This window comes from Hemiscyllium ocellatum, chromosome 7 (genome assembly GCF_020745735.1).
Source record: "Hemiscyllium ocellatum isolate sHemOce1 chromosome 7, sHemOce1.pat.X.cur, whole genome shotgun sequence".
Classification (NCBI taxonomy): Eukaryota; Metazoa; Chordata; class Chondrichthyes; order Orectolobiformes; family Hemiscylliidae; genus Hemiscyllium; species Hemiscyllium ocellatum.
Window position 1 is genome coordinate 97,129,048 of NC_083407.1, and position 27,669 is coordinate 97,156,716.

At 40.1% G+C, this 27,669-nt stretch overlaps 1 protein-coding gene across 3 annotated transcripts in view; it reads left to right on the forward strand.

Moving 5' to 3' along the window:
• Positions 1-7,885: 7,885 nt before the first annotated feature.
• LOC132817227 (abl interactor 2) overlaps positions 7,886-27,669 on the forward strand; it is a 142,801-nt gene continuing 123,017 nt past the window's right edge. For all 3 annotated transcript variants that reach the window (XM_060827545.1, XM_060827547.1, XM_060827546.1), the window contains exon 1: positions 7,886-8,026. In XM_060827545.1, the coding sequence (XP_060683528.1) occupies positions 7,910-8,026 (117 nt within the window). In that variant the 5' untranslated portion in view covers positions 7,886-7,909. The remainder of the gene's footprint in view (positions 8,027-27,669) is intronic.

Genomic DNA, 27,669 nt, shown 5'->3' on the forward strand with positions numbered 1-27,669 from the left:
ATCCCAACAGGTGTATGCAAATATTTAGTTACGTCGACAACACCAGTATATGAAATAATTAAGTTGATTTAGGAGTTTATATAATGTTGTGACTGATTTATACTTTTCCTGTTAAAGCACTTGCAAATTAATAGATTAACTTAATATGCAAGTTAATGCAACAATCAGGATCGAGTAAACATGTACAGTGGAACCTCGAATATCTGAATGAGATGGGTGGCACTATTTTGTTCAGATAAGTGATTATTTGGTTAATTGATTCCATGCCTCCCCTCTGGGGCTTGGCATTTTCTGAAATTTCCTTTTTCCTCGCTCTGCCTGCCTTGCTCCCTTTATCTGACTTGGGGTTTGTTTCTGAGCAAGGAGACACTTGTGTGTAAGGGACCTACAGCATTGCTGAAGCCCCCCTCCCCCAACCCCAATCAGTTCAATGGAATTGACACAGCGAGTACTTGCTAAGTCTGCTCCCCATTCAGGAGACTAGGTAGCAGCGCACCATGCGTGAGCTCCCACCCACTATCTGTTCCCTCAATCCCGCCCCCTCCCACTGTCTGTCCCCCTTCGGGCAGCCAGACTGGACGGCAACAGTAAGACTGGTGCTGGTCACAAAATAGGGCACGCACACACACACACACACACACACACACAACCATTTTACTGCAGCTTTTTTGACAAGTTCCCATTCTGTTCTGTACAGGACAATGTTGGAGAGATTATCTAGGGAAGGGGGGTTTAGGTAACACCCCTGTGTAGAACTCCAGGGAATGAGAGGGAGAGACAGAGAGTGTGGGCGATCGGTCAGTCATTTGAAGACCGTGCCTGGGCTCCCATCGAAGTCCAGGACTGGTTCTTGGCAGCATTTCAGTGAGTTGAGTTAATTTTTAATCATTGTAAACAAAAGACGCGATCAGTGTTGGAAACGTCCCTTTAATGTAATGTTTCTATTGGGACTTTGAGATTTTCTTCGAATAATCCGAAATTCAGATAATTGATATTCGGATAATCAAGGTTCCTCTGTACTGATATTGATCTGATAGATTGAAATAGAAGTAGAGGAGGACACAGATTTTGAAATATGATAGATGCTTGTTGGGTTTCCTTGAGTTAATACTGAAATTAGAGCAATTGAGAACTAAAGGAAAATATACAAATTTGGAGTAAATCAAAGGAGTGCTGGAGGATCTTTTAAATCCATTGGATGAAGTTTGATATAATATTTTAGGGAAGGGGTGGTGAGTGTTAATTTCTTTCTGTATTATGTATTACATTTTTTTGACTACAATGTGTAATTATAAATAAGACTTAAGAATACAAGAACAAATGACTTGAGATGAGATTATGATTCTAATAAGGTGAGATCTGCATCACAGGATATTATTTCCCAAAATCCTACAAAAGAGAACTGTTTGAATTTAAGATTGAAGAATATTTAACTTCTCTACTTTACATGAAGTATTCACTAATATTGCATTCAATTGACCAGCTCTATTGTTAAAATATAATTACTAAAACCTGCAAGTTTCCCAGAAAATATCAATACATCACCGGCTAGGACATCAAAGGGGACATCAGTCCATTATATTTGTGTTGGCTCTTCAAACTGATTTAATAAGTTCTACTGTTTTCCTATATCCCTGCAAATGGTTTTCTCCTTCAAATATTTATATATTTTTTCAAAGGCAACTGTTGAATCTGAGTTTAACATCCTGTCTTACAATGGCATTAGAACAATTTTCACTAATGTTGCCTCTGGTTCTTTCACAAGTCATCTTAAATCTCTGCTCTCCAATTATTCGACCTATAGCCATTGGAAAGTTTCCCTTTATTCTGCACCATTAAAGTCATTCATCCATTGGAACAACTTTGTTAAACTTCCTCTTGGCAGCTTCTGTTCTCAAGAGAGCAACCACCATCTCTCCATTCTATCTGTGTAACTAATCCTTTGTTTCTGGAGCCATTTGGTACATTTTTCTATGCCTTCTTCAAATCTTTGAGATCCTTCCAAAAGTGGTGCATTTGACTCCTGCTAGATTAATATGAATCTATCAGCAGGTCTTGCAGTGTAGTAGGTATTGTCTTAGTTCTGAACCAGAACCTCCATGTTTGATCCCATCCAAGAACTGATGGCCAAGGAAAGTGTTCATGATGTAGCCAAACAGATTTCCGACATCCTTCCAACATTTACCAATGGCAGGTGGTAACAGCAGGATTCTTGATAGTTTCCATATTGATGGACAGAACATTGGAGCCTCAACCATTACAATTCATAGCTCCAGATAACAACATGCATGTAAAAATGTATGTTGTCAACAATTTTGTCTCCCTGAGTTAACTGCAACCATATTAGACTGTTACACTAGAATGTCTTATAAAATAGCTTTGGACAGATTGCATATTCTCAGAGTTATATCTAAATGTTTATTTTCGGTACATGTGAGCTAATAGTTTATGTTTTGTCGTGAAATTATGTTGTGGAGCTGTTTTGAATCCTTGATATGTTGAGCCAATAAGCACTCAAACCAAGAAAATCATGGAAGGAAAGCTACTCACAAAACCAAGACCACAATAAAGTGAGATAGGAAGATGAGTCATACCGACATTTAGCATGTTGCGGTCACCGAACTCTAATGTGATAACTTTCAGTGGCAAAATACCTTTCATACCCTCAGTGTTGGTTGTATGTAACAGTTAAGTTTTAATATATTTAATATGCCTAGATTTTTGCAGTTGATGAATTTTAGTGAAGTTTGTTTATGAATAGTTGATTAATGGCTTTCTCTTGCAATGTATTTTGCAATCTAGCTGGCAACTGTACTTTGAGGCCATGCATGGAGTGACCCTAATAGAAGGCCTCTTGATACCTCTCCTTCTATGTTTATTACGCACTGAATGGTAATGACTTAAAATGACAGCTTTGGAATGTGGTGAACAATTAAAAACTCAAGAAGACAAATTAAATAAGAATTTAATAGGATAGTGAAAATAGAGTTGGATGCAGCACTGACTGGATTCCTGTAAAGAGAGCTAGGTCAGATTTGATGGACTGAATGATCTCATCCATCTGAATGACTCTACAAGGTCCATCTAATTGGTTTCTAATTATCTGATGACTGTATGTTTCAATGATAGTGAATTTGTTGATTAAACATGATGATTTAATCTGTATCAATGAGTCTACAAAAGACATGGACATGAGGAGAGGGACCAAACATCCTGCATTTACTACAGGCCATCTCTCAAATTACTATCATACCACAACCCACAATTATATTTTCTGAAAGAAAAATTATCTATTTTGCTATTGAGTTACTCAATAACAATTGCTTCTACTGGCTACCAAGAAAGTCTGTTCCATAAAATGAACCCATGATCACTGAAGTATTTTCTCTGCAGTTTTGAATTTAGTCTCTCTTTCCTTTGTCTCTACTCCTTTAACCAAGTTGAAACAGCTCTAACAATATGCAATCCCTTTAGACTATTCTATGAAAACAAAGTTGTATCTCATCATCACCTCTTTTCCAGTGAGACTAAGTTCTAAAATCCTCTCCCAACATAGTACAGTGGCTACCCATTTCCTGCCATGAGCTGAGCAGGCAATCTCTCCTCAAACCAATCCAATTAAGATGATTCTGGAAGTTGTGTCAAGTGGAAGACACGGAGACAATTTGAAGGAAATACAAACTTGTGAAGAAAGCACTACAGCAGTACATTGTGACAGAAAAAACTAAATATACCATTTACAATTTCTGTCTCTGGAACCTGTTGTTATCTACAGAAGCTGCTGCTGTTTTAAATTCTGCAACGGCTCTCTGCTTCCTGCATCCTCTCTGTAATGTACACTGGTGTTACACACCTGACTATCCATGAATTCCATCAGATTTAATAGTCAGAATTCACCAAGAAACAGAAACAACACCCCCGGTATAATACAGCTGTTACTTGCATCACCTTTAGGAAAGGATCAACTTTGAGGTATTTCAGGGGTTTAAGGGAGCTCATTTTATGTTTGTACTGGTTGTGAGTGTATATTGACTGTGTGTATCCATTAAATTCTCCTTTCTCACAGCCTTACCATGTGACCTACTTGCTATAATCCAGTTATGTACGGAAAAGACAAATGCTATTGTATTCAACACACCAAATACCTATTGACTGATGCAATATTTCTCCCTGGCCACTGTCTGACTATTTGCAACTTTGGCATCCTCTTTGATCCTGAGCTGAGCTTTGAACCTTTCCCTTTGCCAAGGGTTTTATGGTACAGTCTGGATAGATCTTTATTTAACTTGCTCTGTACCTTCATAACACCATTCATCTCCACTCCTCCTCCAGTTAATATGTTGCTGAAATCATCTTTCATTGTTTGTGTTCCCTCCAGATTCAATTGTTTCATTGCTGCCTTGATTAATGGCTCATCCAGAACTCTGTTGCCTCTCCTAATTTCTGAATATCAGTCACCTTTTATTTTACCCCTTACATTGGATCCTGATGCAGTAAACTATTTTAGAATTTCCATACTTATTTTCCATTCCTATATGGCCTCAACTTTCTTTACTTCGACAACCCTCTGAGATCTCTGCATTCTCACAATTGTGGTATTTTTAAAATCTCCCATTTTCTTCCACTATAATGGCCACCTTCAGCTGACAAATGCCTAAATTCTGGAATTCTAACCTAAATTCCTCCAATTCTATGACTCGTTCAAAATACTCATCAAAACCTAATACTTTATTATATGATTTTTCCTTCAGTAAAACACTTTAGGACATCTGATTTTGTGAAAATACTATAAATATGTACTGTTACTGTTGCGAGTTGTTCCAGGGTGATATACCTCTTGTTCAGACCAGCACCTGTGTGCCTAATGCTAATACTTAGGGTGTAGGTTTGCTCACTGAGCTGTCGGTTTGATATCCAGTTGTTTCATTACCTGGCTAGGTAACATCATTAGTGGCGATCTCCAAGTGAAGTGAAGCTGTTGTCTCCTGCTTTCTATTTATATATTTGTCCTGGGTGGGGTTCCTGAGGTTTTGGAGATGTTATTTCCTGTTCGTTTTCTGAGGGGTTGATCGATGGTACCTAGATCTATGTGTTTGTTTATGGCGTTGTGGTTGGAGTGCCAGGCCTCTCGGAATTCTCTTTGCTTAGCCTGTCCCAGGATAGATGTGTTGTCCCAGTTGAATTGGTGGTTTTTTTCATCCATGTGTAGAGCTACGAGGTCATGTCTTTTTGTGGCCAGCTGGTGTTCGTGTATCCTGGTGGCTAACTTTCTTCCTGTTTGTCCTACGTAAACAAACGCACAGATCTAGATGCCATCTATCAACCCCTCAGAAAACAAACGAAATGACATCACCACAAACCCTAGGAACCCCATTCAGGACAAACATATAAGTAGAAAGCAGGAGACAACAGCTTCGCTTCACTTGGAGGTCACCACTGATGATGTTACCTAGCCAGGTAATGAAATGTCTGGATATCAACACTACAGCTCAGCGAGCAAACCTACACCCGAAACTTCAACCTCAACTACAAACCTTCACAAACCTTGCAAAAATGCTAATACTATTTGGTAGATTGAGTATATGTTCGTGGATATTTGTCAGTTGTTCAACTGCATGACAGTGATAGGTTGTATTCATTGTTGGAATTTATGAATGATCTTCATAAGGGTCCAAACCAGATTCTACATTTCGGATTTTCCTGACTTTATAAAATAGACATTGAATATCAGTGATTTTGTGTTTTTTATATGACTTCCCACTGTCATGGAAAATAAAATGCAGTTCAGTTGAGTGCTTTATGGATTGAGCTGGTTTCTTAGTGAAGCCTTATTTATTCCTTTGCAGCTTTAAAGTATTTTCTAGGTTCTTCACTTAACACTCATTAACACACATTATTTAGCTGGTGACCCTTTTAGAAAATATCAAAAGTAAAAATGATTGGAAGCTACAAGATGAAAATTTGGCAGATCTAAAGCAAATACTTGAAAAATTGCAAAGTCTTTATGATAGAATGCACTGTTTGCACAAATAATACATAAATTCAATATACATATTCATTTATCAATTAAAAACCAAATTAAATAGATTGAACTTTGAAACTTTGTTTTTAGCCTGTTAAATTATCATTTTGTCAGTAAGCTTGTCTTTCAAATGAACTTTAAGTGAAGATATATGGAATTAAATAAATTTTTCAGCTATTGATTCTTACTCGTTTCTCGTAGCACATTCAGAATAATTTATCATCGTAGCTATATTACAAACAATAATGATAACCATAAAATCTATTCCTCTGACCAAAGGCATTATCCATAGCCAAGATGCAGTTTTATCACTCATCAGGTTGATATTTTTTCAATGATTTTTTCAAATAATGAATTGAAAATGTAAAAGTGTAGCATAATGATTAGCCTTTTAAATCATACAATAAAAACATTGTTCTTTTCTTAACATTATGTAAAGTTCATTTTCATGCTAATTTGAATGAAGTTGAAAGACAAATGAGATGTTATAAAATTGCATGCAGCTTCAGAACTGAAGGTTACATGCCTCAGACGTAACTGGTACAGTGAGCCTGTTACTAATTGCAGTAGCTGTTGCTGTGGTCAATGGTTTGCTATTGATGCTGCCTCTCCTCCTATGCAAACTGAAAGGCTAAGATGTAGAGTAATTTTATGCGTCTTCCTGTGGGTTAGGTTGTGGTTATTTTAGTTGGATCCTCCTTTGTAATTTTTAGAAATATGTCAGCTGCTTGAGTGCCCATTTCCACACTGTTATAGTGGTCTTTTGCAGGGGTATGAGACTGCTCTGAGGGTACTGTATATGTTGGTTGCCAGGAACGATAAAATAACAAGGTTATGATAGTTACTACAGTGGGTACTGGTGTTGAGGAATGATGGTTGCTATGGTGAGTACTAGTTGGACAATGGTCTTTAGAGGTAGGCTGCTGATTGACTGAGCGATTGTTTTGCTTCTAGGGGAATTAATGTTTGCTTTGGTGAGTGATTGTTGTTAACATGGATTGTTGTTGCTAGGATGATTGATGATTGTTAGGATGAGTGCGAGTTCCTGAAGGAATGCTTAAAGGTTGCTAGGAGGAAGTGCTGGTTCTTGAAAGGATGATTGAAAGTTGCCAGGGTGGATTGTAGTTGCTAGGAGAATTATGGTTGTTAGGAAAAACTATGATTTCTTGTGTAGATGATGGTTGTATGAAATCTGTTTGTTAAGATGAATGTTAGTTTCTGGGAAGATGGAAGATCCACAGGGTGAGAGTTATTGCTCGGATGTGTGGGCTGGTTTCTTGTTTGCTAGAGTGATTGCAGGTTACTAGGGAATGGTAGTTGCTACACTGAGTACTCTTTGCTGGGGATAATAATGGCTGCTATGTTGAGTGCTGGATGCTAGGGCGAGGGTTCATTGCTAGGGGAATGGTATTGGTAGGGGTCAGTGCTGGTTGCTAGGGGAGATGATCACAGCCATAGGTTGAGTGCTGGATCTTTGGATCTATGTTGGTTGCTTGGCTGGTAATGGTTGCTATGATAAGGTGTTGGTTGCTATGGTGCGCTGGTTGCCGGTTGGATGATGATCACTAGGGCGAGCGGTGATTAGAGCGAATCATGGTTATTAGGGAGAATGATGGTTGTGAGGCTGATTGCTCAGGAGGACCCTGGTTGCTAGGGGGAATGATGGTTGCTAAGGGAGATCTTGGTTGTTCCCGTTGCCATGCAGGACTGTGCGCGCGCGTGTGGGACGGTGTGAGAGAGTGGGGTGTGGGCAGTTGCGGGAGGGCAGGCTTTCCGGAAGTGACTCTGACCGCCCCCACTCACCCCCCTCCTCCTCCTCCTCCTCCTCCCTCGCTCCCTGTTTCCGGTTCCGGTCCCGCATCCCCAGTGTCGGAAGATGTGGGGAAGATGGCGGAGCTGCAGATGCTGCTGGAGGAGGAGATCCCCGCGGGCCGCCGAGCGCTGTTGGACAGTTACCACAACCTGGACCGGGTGGCCGAGTACTGCGAGAGCAACTACATACAGGTGAGAGAGCGGGCTGGGAGGTAAGGACACTGGGGCCGCTCTGATCCTCAGGCCGGAGGGGAGGTGGTTCGGGGGTCCCTGGCTGGCGGCTCGTTTCCCCCCTAACAACTCCCACGCAGCCACATCCCCGGCTAGTTGGAGCCGGAGCTCGCCCCCCTGCTCCCAGGTGAAAATGTCGCGGAAACCGGCTCTCGTGTTGCCCTCGCCTCTCCGCCCGCTTCTCCCTTAGGTGGAGGGGTGAGTGAGAGAATGGATCGGAGTTGCCCCTTTCCCTACTCCCTGTCCGCGGACACAGGGGGTTTTCAGCCTCTGAGTTCCGACCTGTTGTACCTTCCGCAGCCAGATGGTCTCCCGCTGCCACATTTGTCCTCAGCCTTCAATCACGGCCCCTTAACTCGGTCTATTCTTCAGAATTCAGTATCTGGTTCACATTCTCTGGCGTTTATTTTGTCTGGTTTTCCCCCCCGCCCCCCGACTGCGGTGAGATTCTGAATCGTGCATTCTTAACTCTATGGTTCTGAGCTTGACGGAAGGTCTGGCAGGCGTTCTTAGCTGTTTTCTTTATAAGAATGCTGCCCTTGTGATTACGAGGGTGATTGTCCTAGTTGGCTGAGATCTGCTCCGGTCTGGCTAATAAAATGCTAATTCCCATTTTTCCATTTGTTGGAATAATTCGAGGTCAGATCTTTTGCTTATTTTCTGTCCTCTCTGTTCCACTCTTCCCTCCCCGCCCCGCAAAAAAAAAACTGTCACGCTTGTATATTCCCCAATAAAGAATTTTGCAAAAAAAAAATCCAATCGATTTGACCTAAAAATATGCACTCCCTCCGTGTGGGAGGCTGCATGCCAACAACTTTCAAAGACAATGACTGAGTGGATGTCATTATTGTGCGGGTGAAGCTAGAGGGCCACTATGGGTGACAGCAAATGCTGTAACTTATTCTGCAGAGTGCCATTCCAGTTCGAACAGGAGAATAGAATCAACTACTAAACAGGCTATGCCAACATTGGATTGCATGAAGCAAACATGAAAACTTGAATGGAGGAGCTGTATGGTTTTGAACTTGAGAGAAGGAATGTGTGGGGGATGAGTTAATTACAGCTGAGGGTAAGGGCAGTTCAAGGAAATGTTGATTATGGTCTTGAACGGAGAGAGAAGAAACATGAAAAATGGATTAGAATAATTTAACAGGGGTTATGATCAACAACTCACAGTAGTTATATCTCCCTATTAAATGTTTTCAGGAGTTTGTTAAATGGATAAGAACATATAGCAACTTTAGGAAAATGTTGCATTTATCTTTTATAGCCTATCAGTGGGTAATATTATGGCTGGTTCAAGAATCGAATCTGTCTTTAAATGATGCCTGTTAAATTAATTTTGGTTATTTTGCTTGTGCATATGTGTGAAGCAGTTTTATACACTTTGTCTTTCCCCTGAGGGTGTGTCTCTTTACTGGGTCAAAGAGGTGCCGAGTAGCCATGATTTAATTAGAGTGGGCTAAATGAGCATTTGCTGTTTCGATTATGACAAAAGATGTCAACAGCAATAATGTTTATTGAGCACCTTAGTTCATAAAATGCCAAAGATGTTTCGTAGGTGTTATGAAACAAAATCTGATACTGCGCCAGCTAAGACAATGAAAAGCAAATGACTAACTGGTCAAAGCTTTAGGTTTAAGAAGTGACTTAGAGGAGAACAATATGGAGATGTGGAGAGGTTAGGGAAATTTCAGAGCTTAGGGACCAAAACATTTAGAAGGCACAGATGCCAGTTGTAAAATTATTACAATTTTCTGATGAGACGAAACTGGATGGATTTGAGTTGTGAAGCTGAGGCATGATTGCTTCAAGGTGTTGTAGACAAATAGAATGGGCAAATACATGGCAGATGTAGTGCAACACAGCTAAATATGAAGTTATACACTTCATTGTGAAAAACCAGAAGAGTATTTTATAAATCTAGACTCTGTGTAGTGTAGAAAGAGGCCATTTGGCCCATTGAGTCAGCACTGAGCTTCCAAAGAGCATCTCACCCAAATCCATCACCTTCCTGACCTATCACTATAACCCTGCATTTACCATGGCTACGCAACCCTGGACACTACAGGACAATTCAGCATGGCCCATCCACCTAACCTGCACATCTTTGAAGTGTGGGAGGAAACTGGAGTACCTGGCGGAAAACCACATAGACACAGTGAGAATATGCAAACTCCACACAGACAGTCACCAAGACTGGAATCAACCTGGGTCCCTGGCGCTGTGAAACAGCAGTGCTAACCACTGTGCAACCATGCTGCTCCTAAAGGGTGATAGGCTGGGAAGTGTGGATGTATGAAAAGACTTGTGTCCTTGTACATCAGTCAAGTAAGCACATACAGCAAGCAATTAGAAAGGCAAATGGTGTATTGGACTTCATTGCAAGAGAATTTGAGTTTAGAATAGCGATGTTTCATTGCAGTTATACAGGGTCTTGTTGAGACCATATCTGGGATTTTGCATGCAGTTTTCATCTCCCTTTCTGAGAAAGGATATATTTGCCATAAAGGGGATGCAGTGAAGGTGCACGAGACTAATAGTGGGAACGCTAGGACTGTCCTGTGAGAGATTAGTTTGACTGCTCCTGTACACACTGGAGTTCAGAAGGATGAGGGGAATTTTGATTGAAACATGTAAAATCCTGACAGGACTGGATAGACTTGTGCAGGGAAGTTGACTTCCTTGGTTAGGGGATTTTAGAACCAGACGCACCATTTAGGACTGACGAGAGAAAAGAAATCACACACAGGGTAGTGAACTTGTGGAATTCTCTATCACAAGGCTGTGGAGGCCAAGTCACTGAATGAAAAAAATACAGATTTTTTTTCAAAGGTTTTAAGTGTCAAGTGTTATGGGGATATGGCATTAAGATAGAGGATCCATCACAGTCATATGGTGGAGCAATTCAAAGGGTTAAATGATTGGTGATGTTCAAGAGGCCAGTATTTGATCACTGATATCTCAGATTTGTAGAGCCAGAGGATTTTAGAGATGAGGTGAGGTGAGACTGTGGACAGTTTGAACACAATAAGGGTACGCTGTTATGAAGATGGAAATAGGTGGTCTTAGTGATGGTGTGAATGAGTGGTGAGAAACCCACCTTGCCATCAAGTATGGCATCCATGTTTTGAACTGTCTGATTTATCCTGAGACAAGAGTATTGTAGAACAGAAAGCTAGGGGTTCAGGTACATAATTTTTTGAAATTTGCATCACATGTAGATGGTGATTAAGGCGGTTAGCATGCTTGCATTCACAGCTCGGACCTTTGAGTATAGGAGTCGGGAAGTCATGTTGAGGTTGTGCAGAATGTTGATCAGACCTCTCTTCTGTAGTACTGGAGTACTGTGTCCAGTTCTGGTTACCTTTTTATAAGAAGGATATATCAGGCTGGAGAAAAAAATAATCAGGATGTTGCCAGAAACAGACGGTTTAAGTAATAGAAAGAGGCTAGATAGGATGAGAATTTTTCACTGGAGTAAGGAGGTTGAGGGGTGACTTTATAGAGACTTTTTTTAAATGGAGGGGTACAAATAAGGTGAATAGCAGGTGTCTTTTCTCTGTGCAGTGGTGCGGATGTGGAGGATGTGGGTACAATTATGTCTAAAAGACGTGGATAAGTACATGAATTGGAAAGGTTTGGAGGGATGTGGGCCAAGTGCAGGGTAGGTGTGACGAGTTTAGTTTGGGAAGGGTCTGTTTGTATGCTGTATGGCTACTGAAAGAAAAGAATGGCGTTTGCAAAGACTGTGGGCGATGGTTTTCATCTTCCCACTGTTTGTTGAGGAAAATTGCTGCTCATCCAGTATTGAATGCCAGACGAACTGTCTGATAATTTAGGAACAGTGAAGGTGTCGCGAGAGATGTGGTGAGGTAGAGCTGCTTGTTGTCAGTGTGCTTGTGAAAACTGATGCAATGTATTCAAATGATTTTGCAGAGGCGAAAGCATATAGGGTGAGGTCAAGAGCCATGGATATATCCTTGGGATACTTTCTTGTGGAAGCTGAAAGAAAAGATCAGACTTGTATGAATGGAGCCAGGTGATGTTTACCTTTGTTACAGTCAGAGGATTGAATTCTGAGCTAAACCGGAACCTGGAAATATCCACATGGATTGCTGGATAGTGATGAATCTGAATTCTATGATTTTATTTGTTTTTCACTTTCCTAATCCAAGGGTAATTCCCTACTTCTCTTAACTCCAGCCCTACTGGTGCAAGCCAGCTAAGAGTTGGAGAATCAGACCTCGTACGCTTGCGTTGCATTTTTTCACTCACTGAATACCCGGGGAATTAATATTTTGCTGAAAATGTGTTGCCGGAAAAGCGCAGCAGGTCAGGCAGCATCCAAGGAGCAGGAGAATCGACGTTTCGGGCATGAGCCCTTCTTCAGGAATGAGGAAAGTGTGTCCAGCAGGGTAAGATAAAAGGTAGGGAGGAGGGACTTGGGGGAGGGGCATTGGAAATGCGATAGGTGGAAGGAGGTTAAGGTGAGGGTGATAGGCCAGAGTAGGGGTGGGAGCGGAGAGGTCAGGAAGAAGATTGCAGGTTAGGAGGGCGGTGCTGAGTTCGAGAGATTTGACTGAGACAAGGTGGGGGGAGGGGGAAATGAGGAAATGGAGAAATCTGAGTTCATCCCTTGTGGTTGGAGAGTTCCAAGGTGGAAGATGAGGCGCTCTTGCTCCAGCTGTCGTGTTGCTATGGTCTGGCAGTGGAGGAGTCCAAGGACCTGCATGTCCTTGGTGGAGTGAGAGGGGGAGTTGAAGTGCTGAGCCACTGGGTGGTTGGGTTGGTTGGTCCGGGTGTCCCAGAGGTGTTCTCTGAAACGTTCTGCAAGTAGGCGGCCTGTCTCCCCAATATAGAGGAGGCCACATTGGGTGCAGCAGATGCAGTAAATGATGTGTATGGAGGTGCAGGTGAATTTGTGGCGGATATGGAAGGGGCCTTGGAAGGAAGTAAGGGGGGAGGTGTGGGCACAGGTTTTGCATTTCTTGCAATTGGAGGGGATGGTTTCGGGAGTGGAGGTTGGGTTGGTGGGGGGTGTGGACCTGAAAAGGGAGTCATGGAGGGAGTGGTCTTTTCAGAACGCTGAGAGGGGAGGGAAATATATCTCTGGTGGTGGGGTCCGTTTGGAAGTGGCGGAAATGACGATGGATGGTACGATGTATATGGAGTTTGGTGGGGTGGTAAGTGAGGACCAGTGGGGTTCTGTCCTGGTGGCGATTGGAGGGGCGGGGCTCAAGGGCAGAGGAGCACGAAGTGGAGGAGATGCAGTGGAGGGTATCGCCGATCACGTCTAGGGGGGAAATTGTGGTCTTTGAAGAAGGAGGCCATCTGGGTTGTATGGTATTGGAACTGGTCCTCCTTGGAGCAGATGCGCGGAGATAAAGGAATTCTAGCAACACATTTTCAGCTCTGATCTCCAGCATCTGCATTCCTCACTTTCTCCAAGAATTAATATTTTGGTCCATGTTTAGAACCTTCTCTTCACTCGTTCAAATATGGATTTACTCTTTGAATGTACTGTGTATGTTCCTTACTTTTGTTAATGTAACAATCTGATTGCAATTATATTGAGCTGGAATGCACATTCCCAGTTACAAGAAGAGTCTGAAAGTCATTATCTGAACCTGTAACTCAATAAAACTTCAAAATGGCAGATGACATCATTTTCTGTGTTACTGTGATTATTTATTTTACCTGAGTTTGGGAAACTGTGTGATTGTATTGCCTGATATTTGAAACTTGGAATTTAATTTTCATTTGAGATGTATGTATAAAGGATTTGCATGTATACTTTGCAATCACAGGCTCAGTTTAATGTCCATCTCATCAGTATGACTAGATAGGACAGAATGCATCATTCGCTACTTAATTCAGACCTGCTGTAAGTCATAAATCAATTCCAACTTAATCCAAATTGCAAAATGCTAAATTTCATACCACATCTTCCCTCTTGCTCTCACTCTATCACTGCTGAGCAGTATGGTGAGCCAAAACTTCAGACATTCAGGCCAGTAGCCTTGAGAAATGCAACCTCTAACCATTCTGTTAAATCACATCGTGAAATATTTTACTTCTCATTCTAGTGTACCTTTAAAATTAATGGTGTATTGGGGAAGATAGAGGAGAAAAGATCTGTCATTCGGGCATATTAATAGACATCTACATAACAGGTGGGATTTAAACTTGTCACTGTTACTGCACCACCAAGCTTGCTTGAGTGTGGAGAATGCAGACTAAATCAGAGTTGGAGTTCATTTAGGAAAATGCATGGAGAATGATGAATAGACCAAACAGATTTTCTTGAGCGCAAGAGGTGGGAGGTTGTGTAACAAAGGTAATCTGGAAGAAAGAGACACTTGCTTAACATTGGAGCTTGCCTGTTCTGTTACCCGCACACGCACACGCACACACACACACACACTCTCTCTAATTTTTAAAAAAAAAGCAAAGAACCTGGTGTATCACGTAAATCATCAAATAATGGAAAGATAGTGCAGTAAACCTGCAAGAAGTTTGTGAAACCTATAAAAGTAATAGTGTGGTAATAATGAGAACTTCAATTATTCTAATATAGGAAAGCAGTGTAAAGGATGGGGAACAACATTGAATTCCTAAAAAAAAGCATGATCAGTATGCTTCTAGCACAATGAATAAGGAAGTTGTGAAGGATATGACTTTGGGGACTTAAGTGGGAAAGTAGAGAATGTTTCAGTACTAAAACATCTGAGAAATGATAATTGTTGGGTTGAAAATATTTTTTGAAAGGGATTTGGAGCAGTCAATGGTGAAGACACTCCAAAGGTTTTATTTATTTTAAAATAAGTGTGGTGCCAGTAGTTTCGAATCAAAAGCTTAGCAGAGAAAACAGTAAATGAGCAAACACAAGATAACTAAGGTACAGACTGAACATATTGCTTCAAGTGGGGAAACAAAGGCCATCCACAACTTTGAGTTTACTGGATCACAACTGTTTTGAGGTTTAAACGTTAATATGAAAAAGTGGTTTACAATATCAAGTTCATAAAATAGATCAGTTGATTATGGAAAACGAAAGCTGGAAATAGGAAAATAGTTTACCAGCTTTAAATATAAAATAGTGAAAGAAATAAAATCTTTCTCAACATTTAGGTGAGAAAGAACCAAATTAAGGGTTTGGCTAATTAGAGAAATTTCCTTGACTCTGGAAACTAGAAATGAGGTTGAGTCGCAGTAAAATGAGTCTGCCATTTAGGACCAAAATTATGAACCCTTGTGCTTAAAGGTTTGTGAATCTTTGGAATTTTCTGCCACAGAACTATGAATGTTCATTCATTGAGTATATTCAGGTGTTGTGAAATTTGAAAGGGTTTAGAAAAGATTTACAAGGATGTTGCCAGAGTTGGAGGATTTGAGTAATAAGCAGAGGCTAAATAGGCTGGGGCTGTTTTCCCTCGAGCGTTGGAGGCTGAGGGGTGACCTTATAGAGGTTTAGAAAATCATGAGGGGTACGGCTAGGACAAATCAACAAGTATTTTCCCTGGGGTTGGGGAAGTCCAGAATTAGAGGCAAAGGTTTAGGGTGAGAGGGGAGAGATATAAAAGGGATCTAAGGGGCAACGTTTTCTCACACAGGGTGAAATAAGCTGTCAGAGGAAGTGGTGGAGGTTGGTACAATTATGGCATTTAAAAGGCATCTGGATGGGTATATGAATAGGAAGGGGTTAGATGGATATGGGCCCAATGCTGGCAAATGGGACTAGATTAGGTTAGGATATCTGGACAGCATGGACGAGTTGGACGGTAAGGTCTGTTTTCATGCTGTATATCCCTAGACTTTGAGGTATTAGCAGATATTTGGATATTAAGGGAATCAAGAGATATGGAGATGGCTCTACCTTCCTGAGGCTAAGGTGGAAGTTATGTCACGATCTTGAGTTTTGAAACAGGATTAAGAGGCCAAATGATGGATGCCTGCTTTTTTTTTGATTCTTATGAATTGCAGGCTTGTCAGGTTAGTGGTAGTATAGCCTATAGGATGATAAATGACAGCATGAATTTATTAAAGACAATCTCTGACAAGATTGAGTTATTTGAAATAACAAGTTTAAAGATACAGTAGTCTTGATGTGAACATGGGTTTTCAGAATGAATATACTATTTAATACAGTTATCAAAATTAAAACCCATGGATTTAAAGGCAGCATTCATGCAAAATTAGCCATATTGTACGAAATGGAGAGTAGTGGTTCAGTTCTGTTTACAGGTCGGAGGAAAGTATACAATAATGTACTCTTCGTTGGGATAACAGCTGAAGAGTGTTTTCTGAAATAGTGACTAGGCAGTGTTAAACTTCCAGGTAATGATGTGTACTTGTTCATGAAGGTTAACTTGAAGTGACCTTACTTAAGCATGGAAAATTCTTTGACATCGCCACACTAGATACAGAAAGGGTGTTCCCTCCTGCAGGAAGGATAGGGAGGACTGAATTCAGGGGGCGCAGTTTCCGAATAAGGGAGAAGCCTGTTTGAACTGAAATGACTTGGATTTTAGTGTTGAAAAGGTGGTGCATCCATGGAATTCTCTGACCCAGAGACTCAAGACTTAGTTATTGAAAGACTCATCATTGGATTCTTTCGTATAAAAAGTCAAAGAATGCAGGAAGAAGTTGAAGATCTTCTACTATCTTATTGAATGGTGGTGCAGGCTCAAGGGGTTACATGGCCAACTCTTGTATGTTCTAGGATCTTAGGTCCCTGTGTTTTGGCCTATTCATAATGTGCACAAGGATTAATTTCCAGCTTTACAGATGATGCAAAATTCAGAAGTGCTGAAAACGGGGAAAAACGCACACTTTACGAGAGCAGAGACAAGTGATGCAACCTCTGGCAAGTGAAAATTAATGTAGATTGCAAATAATGCATTTATGAGTTCCAAACACTATCAAAAGAAGTTGGTGGAATAGTAGTTGCTTCTGTGAAGTTATGTGAAGCAGATGGTGAAAACTTAGGAATGCTTATCAAAGGCTGCTTTTTTTGAGTTAGATAAGCTCCTCTTCTGATGCTGCAATTGGTAATTGAGACTCTCAGTGGAAGGACGAAGTGCATGTGTAACCAATTACATGCAGGCACATTATATTCTCATCACCTTGTAGAACAGTACCAGAGAATAAATTGTACCTCACATTGGCAGATTGAATCAGTGTAGTTGATTCAGCATCTGTGTATACAAGACTATTGTCTATGTTTTCTCAATTGCTCAATTTAGTGCTACTGCTCTCAATTCCACAATTCTCAATTTGGCTGCAATCAGAGAATCTCTAGCAATTGATTTTCGAATTGTCGAATCAGCTACCATTTGTACATTGATGACATTCACCTCTGCCTCTTCAATCTCTGCTGCACCTGTGCTTTCCATCATAAAGCCTTGGTTGAACTGTAATTTTGAGTCTATAGTCTTTGGCCTTCACTGAAACATGCCTTCATTTTTCATGTTGTTCCCTAAACATTGGTTAAACCAGGTTGGTTGTTGCTAACTTCTAGGTTTCAAATCTCAGATCCTTCCTGTCAGAATGACCGTCTATTTCTATGTATATAACATCATCTTTCACTCCTGCCTGAGTCCACTTGCTGAAATTATTCCCTTTCTTCATAACTTTACCTCAACTATTCCATTATCTTCCCTGCCAGGAAACTAGCTGGCTGCAAAAAAAAATGTTAACGGTGTATTTTCTGTTGAATTTTTCACTTTCCCATTTGTTTTTTTTTAAATGGATGTCTTGAATAGCTTCTTAGTGGAGCAGCGATGATTAAAGAATGCAAAAGTGAAGTAGTGCAGATGCAGGAAATCTGAAAGAAAACCAGGAAATTGTGGAAGTACTTGGCAGAGTGTGTTTGTGAAAAGAATTAGGGCTAATGTTTCAATGTCTGACCTTTTTTTTTTTAACATGGTTAGGATGTAAACTGATGTGTTCGAGATTTTGAAGATTTATGATAGAGTAACTAGTTATGGAATTTTTTTTCACTGGTCATCAGTATATTGGAAAGTTATTCTCTTCTCCATTAGAGTCATCGTCATAGAGATGTACAGCATGGAAACAGACCCTTCGGTCCAACCTGTCCATGCTGACCAGATATCCCAACCCAATCTAGTCCCACCTGCCAGCATAATTTTGTAAACCTATGTTAGGTCACCCCTCAGTCTCCGACACTGCAGGGAAAACAGCCCTAGCCTGTTCAGCCTCTCCTTGTAGCTCGGATCCTCCAACCCTGGCAACGTCCTTGTAAATCTTTTCTGAACCCTTTCAAATTTCACAACAACTTTCCGATAGGAAGGAGATCAGAATTGCACGCAATATTCCAACTGTGGCCTAAACAATGTTTTGTACTGCCGCCCAACTCCTGTATTCAATACTCTGACCAATAAAGGAAAGCATATCAAGCTCCGCCTTCACTATTCTATCTATCTGCGACTCCACTTTCAAGGAGCTATGAACCTGCACTCCAAGGTCTCTTTGTACAGCAACACTCCCTAGGACCTTACCATTCAATGTATAAGTCCTACTAAGATTTGGTTTCCCAAATTGCAGCACCTCGCATTTATCTGAATTAAACTCCATCTGCCACTTCTCAGCCCATTGGCCCATCTGGTCAAGATCCTGTTGTAATCTGAAATAACCCTCTTCGCTGTCCACTACACCTCCAATTTTGGTGTCATCTGCAAACTTACTAACTGTACCTCTTATGCTCGCACCCAAATCATTTATGTAAATGACAAAAAGTAGAGGATCCAGCACCGATCCTTGTGGCACTCCACTGGTCACAGGCCTCCAGTCTGAAAAACAACCCTCCACCACCACCATCTGTCTTCTGGTATTCTATGCTATAGCTCTTGTAAAGTAGAATTAATAAGCTGTTTGAATATTGGTGTGGTTTGAGTGAAAAGCAGTGTTGAATAGAATAGGTGAAATTTATAGCTCAAGATGTACTTCAGGTTTATAAATCCGTAAGATGCTGACAATCCATTGTATTATTGAGGGAGCATTGAACTTTCAAAACAACTCTCCTGAGAATCGATGTTCAAATTGTTCGTGAGGTAAAAGATCCCATGGCATGATTTGAAGCAGGAGAACCCTTTTGTGTTCTGGCCTTTACTTGTCCATCTACTGTTTTGAGAGCACTTTGTCTGATCATTAATCAATTTTTTAAAAAAAGAATATGTACCTTTAAAAATATTGATTTGAATGTGAAAGAAGCTGCTTAACTGCAAAGTAATTCATACAAAAATGTGACTAAAATGAAAGTTTGTTTTTTCAAAAGATAAAAAGCTTTGAGGGTGTTACATTAGCAGTGGTAATGAATGGGAGGGATGATACAGAGAGATGAGTTTTGAGCAAATTAATGTATGAGAGGTGGTATTACAATGGGAGAGCCTATGCACCAGAGAGATGAGCATTAGTGAATTGTTTAGTATTTTCTCATAATTTTTTGAATCTTGTATTTTGTATTGGAATGAGGCTATATTTCTGCTGATATTGTCACAAAGCAGTGTAGCTACAAAGGTTACAAAGGATGCCTGGTGCTGACAGTTCATTCACTGCCATATAGTCTAGGCCTTTCCACTGCTGATTAGTGACTTTTATTTTCATTACAGGATTACAGAATTAAGGGAGTATAAATAGGACAGATTTAATGTGAACATTTTGACATCTGTATGTTCATTGAATGGCACGGAGGTCACAATGTGATCCCTGATCTGTGCTGAGTTAGCTGGGATAATAGTTGGATGCTACAATTGACCTCTTGCAAAAGGGAATACAAAAATTGAGACAGGTTCTGCCCCTGATCTTGTTAAGAGTTGTACAGATGTACAGCATGGAAAGATCTAACTAATAACTTGCTGCAGGGTACCTTTTGAATTATGGAGTAAAAAAGAAACACCCGGTGTTTCTCGTTTTGCCAGATGAGCATTCAGGCTCACAACACGAAGAGTAAAATGGGAAAAGGAGTCATCACTGAAAGGCACATTTAGATATTTTACCAGAATGCCTGAAGCTTTTGGACATCGGCATGCTTTCGTAAGGGAGAGAGGTCACAATCAGAGTGACAGGAGTATTTGTGTGGTGCAGGTCAGTTGGAGGTTTTAGCTAGCTGTGGATTGCAGCAAATGAACTGCACTGCAACAACTGTTTGAGGTAGAAATTAAATTTTTCTTGGACTAGCTGTCGAGCAAAAAGTGGATTACAGATTAATTATATACTGTGTAGGCAGAGCTTTAAGGTAGTCAGGATGGCCAGCAGACGAAGAAATGAAAATCTGCATAACATTAACAAGATATGAAAGAAGCAATAATCAGAATTAAGTGTGGCCAAATGCAATTTGCTTCGGGGGTGTTTGAATTTACCAATTCTCTGCCTCTTGCTCTGTCTTCTCCTTTGAGCTGCTTTGTCAAACCTACCACTACGACCATATCACCTGTCCTGGAGCTCTTTTTGTGATTTGTATCAAGTTTTGTTGAATAGCAGTTTGGTAAAACACCTTGAGACATTTTACTTCAAAGGCTGTATATAAATAAAGTAAGTTGTTGATGTTATTACAACAAATAGAAGTATACAACTGAAGAAGGTTGTGGGAAGTTTCATAGGCAGCTTTATATATTTGGGAGGAGTTTAAAAATGCACTGGAGGGAACAACTTCAAAAGGGGGAGTTAATATATCATCGAGGTAAATTGGGTTGTGCTAAATGGCGCATCCTTACTTTTATTTTGGTGTTAAAGAACATTAAGGTCAGTTTGTTGGATATTTGTAACTTACAATATGGCTGCTGTCATTATATCACATAGGTGTATGATTGCCTTCCTTTCTGCGGAGTGAGAAATAGGAAAGGATCTGCTCTGAATCTCAAATCAGCCAATACCACTGAGCCAATCAGACTGTAAATGGAAGTCCACGTGTTGTAACAAGTCTGCCATAGGTCATCAATGAAGTAAAGATAGACTGCGAATGGCCTGCATAAGAGTTTACTATATAACACTTCATAGTGCTACTTAAAAAAAACATGTTGAGTATTAATATCATTTCGGCACAATCTGATGGTAACAACAGTTTGGATGTTTGTATGAGTAATTAAATAACAAATAGACTCTCTAGTATTCATGACGATAGTTTTTATTTGCATTTTTCCATTGCTGCCTTTGTTGTGTACATGCTCCTGTGCTGTTTTTATGTAAAACTGATATCTGTTTCAATGCAGGATTGAACTAGAAGATGTGATGCCCTACTTTTATAGGTGTCCTGTTAGCTTGCTCTTAATGACCAGGAAGACCACAGATTTGATTGCTGCACAATACTGGGTTCACTATTCTTACCCAGTTGGCCTCTGTGTCACAGACTGTTTTGCTTCTAGTTTCAGCTGGAAACTTTATTTGCAGAAATGGAATGAGGGTGTGACTAGGGCTGGGTGTATTGCTCTGTCCCTGCAGTTTATTAACCATGTATATTGTTTATGTTCTTGTGAAGAATAGTTTGGCTAGGTGATCTGAATTGACCTGGTTCCAGTGGATCCGATGCCAATAATAGCTTCGACCTCTCTGAAATTAAGGGATGCCAAAAAAAAAGCAGAGAACAATAGTCAGAAACAGGATAGAGGAGATTGCTGGAAATGATGGGTGTCCTTTATTTTTGGGGGAAGGGGCAGTTTTAAGTTATCAAGGTTTCCCTTAAAAGCAAATCATAAATAGTGATAGTCATAATAGTGAAAAGCAAATCGATACTTGAATCAATTCAAATTACAGTTTGGAAATAGAGTCATAGGGATGTACAGTATTGGAACAGACCCTTCGGTCCAAACCGTCCATGCCGATCATAGATCCCAACCCAATCTAGTCCCACCTGCTAGCACCCGGCCCATATCCCTCCCAACCCTTCCTATTCATATACCCATCCAAATGCCTCTTAAATGTTGCAATTGTACCAGCCTCCATCACATCCTCTGGCATACAGGGTATTGTGCGATTGGAGGTTGTTCCTTGTTGCTTTATAGCTTTATTAGTGATAGGTGAGATTCTGCATGTGAAGTTTTTTCTTCGCCTTGCCATGTTGCCTGTGATTACAGCCCATCTAGGTACACAGGTCCCTCAATATCAATCGCATCTGTTGAAGCTCCAATTTAATTCTGTTCTTGTTATACTCCTGCTGCGCCCCAGAATGTTTCACGCTGTGTTTGGCTTTTCTTTCACAAAACATGCTCACTGACAATTCTGGCAGGAAGCATGTAAAATATGAATGAAATAATCAGGATGTTGCAATATTAATTTTCTGGATGGGGTATTGAGAAATTATTTCAAACTCCATGCTCCCTGAATTCATTGAGCGCTGCATTCTTTCTGTTTGTCATGATGCACACAGTTTCAGTCTTTGAATAATTTTGAAAGTATTTGTTTGTTCAAACGGCATATGTTTTCAACATTCTTCCTTCTTTTCTCTCACTCTCTTGCTATTTGCATCTTAACTGAGTTATTCAGCCTTCACTTCTGTGTCAGTTATTCAACTGTTGGTATATATTCATTGCCTGATTTCACTTTCCAATTTCTAACTGGGATCCACAGCTGTCTGATCTTTGAATGTTGAGGCACAAATCTGCCTTTATCATCATAGTTATTCACCTGTTTATTTTTGGGGTCCTTGTGTAGACTGAAGGTTGAGATAGACTCTTGATGAGAGGTGAAGTTGAGGGTTATGGGAAAAGGACAAAGTGCACATGTCAGATCAGCCATGACCCTATTGAGTGACAGAGCAGGCTCGAGGGGCCGTGCAGCCTGCTCCTGTTCCTGATTAACACTGTGTTTTCCCCTCTACTACCAGTGCATATAGCTGCATAAGCTCTAATTTACAGGATGTACTGAGCAACTCACCAAGGTTATTTGGATACCATCTCTAAACTTTTATCATTGAAACATCTCAAGCGACAATATTACAGAGAAACTATGATCACATGTATTGCTACTTTGTTTTTTCACCTTGTTTGAAATCATATAATTCTCAACCTTGCGTCAAATGTAAAGAAAAAGCAGTTTTTCTTTGGCGTGATAGGCCAAATGTTTGGGCAGAATGGCATAGAATGACTGAAAGTCTTAAAATAGAGTATTTTTAAAATTCATCTATGGGATGTGGACTTTGCTGGTTAGACCAGCATTTATTGTGCAGAGGGCAGGTGGGAGTAAACGACAACCAGCATGAGAGAGAGAAGTTTACCTGGAAATGTTAAAACAGACAGTAACAGTTTATTCAGATAAGTAAAAAGGAAAGAAGACAACTAAGTGAATGTTTAACTTCTAGAAAGAGATACTGGGGAATTAATGAAAAGTAAGGAGATGACAGATGAATTGAATAGATCTATGCTGTGGATGCGTCATCCCAGAAATATCGGATTTAAGGAAATGGGAGGGAGGAAGGAATGCAAGAAATTTAGTATCCAATTAAGTGCTGCAAGCAAATTGTTGGGGATGTGTGCTTTATTCCCTAAGCTCTGATGAACTTCATCTTAAGATATTAAAGAATGGCTTTTGGGATAGTTGTGTTGGGTGTAATTTTCTGGAATTACATTGATGCCGGGGAAGGTTTCATTAGATTGGAAGATAGCAAATGTAACTCCTTTATTCAAAAATGGAAGGAAATAGAAAGCAAGTGTAATGTTAAAAGATTAAATTGTACTATCTCTGGACATTAATGTAATGTTAAAGGGTTAAACTGGGTGAGGGTGACATACGTGCAGAAATGTGGATGAATCTCACTTCATTTGGGGAGCCATTTACTGCTGTTCTGCTGCTGTTGGCAAGTTAAACTCCCATTCAGTCCCTTCCATTCAGAAATGTTTTCATAGCCATTCCCCAAAACTAGGACATATCGCACCTATATTGTCTTGGGGAATCTCACAGTCAGGAAATTGTTTGCATAATGTTTCCCCAGGATTAGGGTGTTTGCATTTACTTTATCTTCGAGGATGACCTCATCCTTCCATTGTACCTCGGGTAACGTGGTTATTGAGGGTGGATGGGGTGGTCAGAGTACCTGTAAGCATTACCAACTGACCTGAATAAAGGGGATGTGTTTCTTCAGTATCGGGGAGGATCACGCAAACGAACCTGATTGGCTGGGACGTGGCTATGAAAGTATTTCTGAATGGAAGGGACTGAATGACGGTTTAATTTGATAATAGAAAGGGAGTAGTTGTAAATGACTGTGTCTAAATGAAGTATGAGACATTCTCGTTTGTATATAAATGCCGTCCCCACCCACCTCTAGAATGTTCAGTTTCTGGAGGAAGACAGTGCAGTTTAACCCTTTAACATTGCATTAATGTCCAGGGAAATAGTCCAATTTAATCTTTTAACAATGTAGAATGTTCTACTCCGATTTTTTGTGTTTTCTGTCTAAGTAACATACAGTTGATAAAATGGAAACCCCTTGTCTCAACTTAATTTTCCAAAAGGCATTTGATAAAATGCCACTTCAAAGATTATTATTGAAAATGATTTATGGTGTAGTGGGTGACGTATGGCTAGCTAACAGAAATGGAGGCAGCATTTTTGAATGGTATTCAACAGGAAGCAATGTTAGGCTATCAACTTTTCTTTTACAATTTATATGAATGACACGTTTGCTAAATATGCTAAAAACAAAGATTGGTGGAAAAGTAAGTCATGAAAAAGACTATAAATAGACACATTAAATGAGCAGACAAAGATCTGGAATTAGAGCGTAATGAGGAAAACTTTGGAAATGTTGGACAAAAGTTGTATTTTCTAAATAGTGAGATTACAAAGCTCTGAATTGCAGAGAGATTGGGATGCCTGAGTGCATAAATCACAATGCCAATGCTCAGGTACAACAAGTAATATGAAAACCAACAGAATGTTGTTGCTTATTGTGAGAGGAGGTAAATACAAAAGTCAGGAAATCTGCAGAAATTGTTTATGTCAAAAGATTAACTCTATTCTTCTGTTGGCAGATGCTATCAAACCTACTGAGTTGCTCCAGAATTTTCACTATTATGTAGAAATAGGAATATTATATTTGTTTTGCAGAGCACTGTGTACCATGTTGGTCTCCTTATTTAATTAAGGATGTTAGAATGTTTCCTAGACAAGTAACTAGAATGGGCAAGCTATTTTATGAGGAAGAATTGAGCAGACTCAGTTTGTCTTTGCTGAAATTTGAGCGAGGGAACTTGGTTGAAACATACAAGATCCTGAGGGGGTTGGCCAAAGTGATTATGTAAAGAACGTCTCCTGTGGGCAAATCTAGAACTAGGGGTCACGAGCTAGAAAGTAAGAGCTCACCCATTTGAGAGAGATGAAGTAATTTTGTTTTTTTTGAAGATCATGGGTCTTTGTAATAGATGGAAGCAAAATCTTTGAATATTTTTTAAAGCAAAGGTATATAGATTCTTGCTGAGCAAAGAAATGAAAGGTCATTGATGAAAAGTGGAAATGTGGACTTAAGGTTGCAATAAGATCATGGATGATCTTAACTAATATGGAGCACGCTCAAGAAGCTCAGTCGTCTCCTCCTCACACCTGTGGGCGGCACGGTGGCACAGTGGTGAGCACTGCTGTCTTACAGCGCCAGAGACTCGGGTTCAATTCCCGCCTCGGGCGACTGACTGTGTGGAGTTTGCACGTCCTCCCCGTGTCTGCGTGGGTTTCCTCCGGGTGCTCCGGTTTCCTCCCACAGTCCAAAGATGTGTGGGTCAGGTGAATTGGCCATGCTAAATTGCCCGTAGTGTTAGGTAAGGGGTATATGTAGGGGTATGGGTGGGTTGCGCTTCGGCGGGGTCGGTGTGGATTTGTTGGGCCGAAGGGCCTGTTTCCATACTGTAAGTAATCTAATCTATGTTTGCATGTAACACAATAGGGATTTGCTGCATTTAAAGAAAGAAACCCACATCATCATCCCATGTCAAGTAGGGGCAATTCTTGAAAGCTTTGCTCAAATTGTGAATACATGTTTTAGTAAATAAGCCAAATATGAAAAAGTCACGAGTTATCCTCCTCAATGTCTTACTCTCCAATATGTAGATTTGCTTGAGATGAAGTAGTTGCTGAGGCGCCATCTTGTTTTCCTCCTCAGTTGAATTTCTTGGGAAATAAATGGAATGCTGATCAGAAATTTATTCAAAACCAACCACCAAAAGGAAGGTTCTGACTTGTGTTTTCATAAATTTCTGTAATGATTAAAGCAACAGTTACTTAGGTGTGTGACAATATTGCAGATTCTGTTATTTTCTGTCCTTGATTATGATGAGGGGGATCTGTAATTCTGATTGGATTGAGAGTTTTCAGTCTTAACTGGTTCCAATTCTTTGTTTTCAAGGTATTGTGGCCATTGGGACAAAATTCATAAATCAAGCGCTCATTGCTATAAGACAGCCAAATGTTTCTGAATATCCATTTTAGATTTGTAAAAATGTGAATGGCATCCATTTTAAATCTAATTTGCCACAGTCTTAAAGCATATGTTAAAAGCATGCTGGGTTAATGTATTTGTCATTTAATTTAATACAGTGATATGTGATGTGCTTTTAACTTAGTCAGGCTAAATGGAACATTTCATCATGGCTGGAGGAAACAGCTCAGGAACTGAGGAAATCTTAAGTTTAAAAGGGAAAAAATACATTTCTGTGAAAAACAGATTGCTGAATTTTAATTTATGGTCAGCAGAGACCTGCGATAAAGTTTGAGAATGGTCTGTAGCACCACTGAAGTTAATAGACCTGTGACTTTACCATGACCAGCAACTGTTTGCATAGCGATTTGCATTACAAATGCATACACTCAAAATTTAAATTTTGATGTTAATCTTGCTGTATTCAAAATAAATTCTCATAGGCTAGATTTGCATCATAGATTGGACTGGTGGTGGTCGACTCTTTATTAGTGTATCTCCAAGTTCTGAATGGTTCTTCAGTTTTTAATTCTTTGCCTTTCCCTGTCATCAACTGTAGCAACAGCTGTTGGGTATTTTGAAAAGTTGGTTTGAAAATGACAAGTCTTGGAGACCTTTTAGCCATAAAGCCTGATAGAAGAATTCATTGGTTTTGCCAGCTTTAAAGTTCTTAAATTGAATTTTAATCAGTTTGAGTAATCTTAGTGTCAGATAAATAAAAATTGCTTGCTTGCCTGCCTGATAGTTGGTGACAAGATTCTATACTCTGCTAACCTTTCTTTTCCTTGAAATAGGATTACAAGGAATTTAAAGGATGGTTCTTGTTGGATTGAATCTCCTCACAGTATATCAGACAGTTTGTAGCATACAATCAAATTGAAGCTTGCAGGGTGCTTTGAACTTCAAATGTCAAGGTTTTACTGGCAATCTATTGTAATGTCAGTATGGATGGCAGTTTGTAAGCAAAAATCTTTCACAAGATATGGATGCTGCTAGTTCGGCCAGCATTTATTTCCCACTCTATTTCCCTTGAGAAGATGGTGGTGAGTTACTTCCTTAAAATGTCACAGTCCATTTTTTATAGGTATGGCCACATTGCTGTCACAAAGGGAGTCCCAAGACTTTGACCCAGTGAGGCAGCAATCTGGGTCAAAGTTAGGATGGCACATTGTTGGGGAAT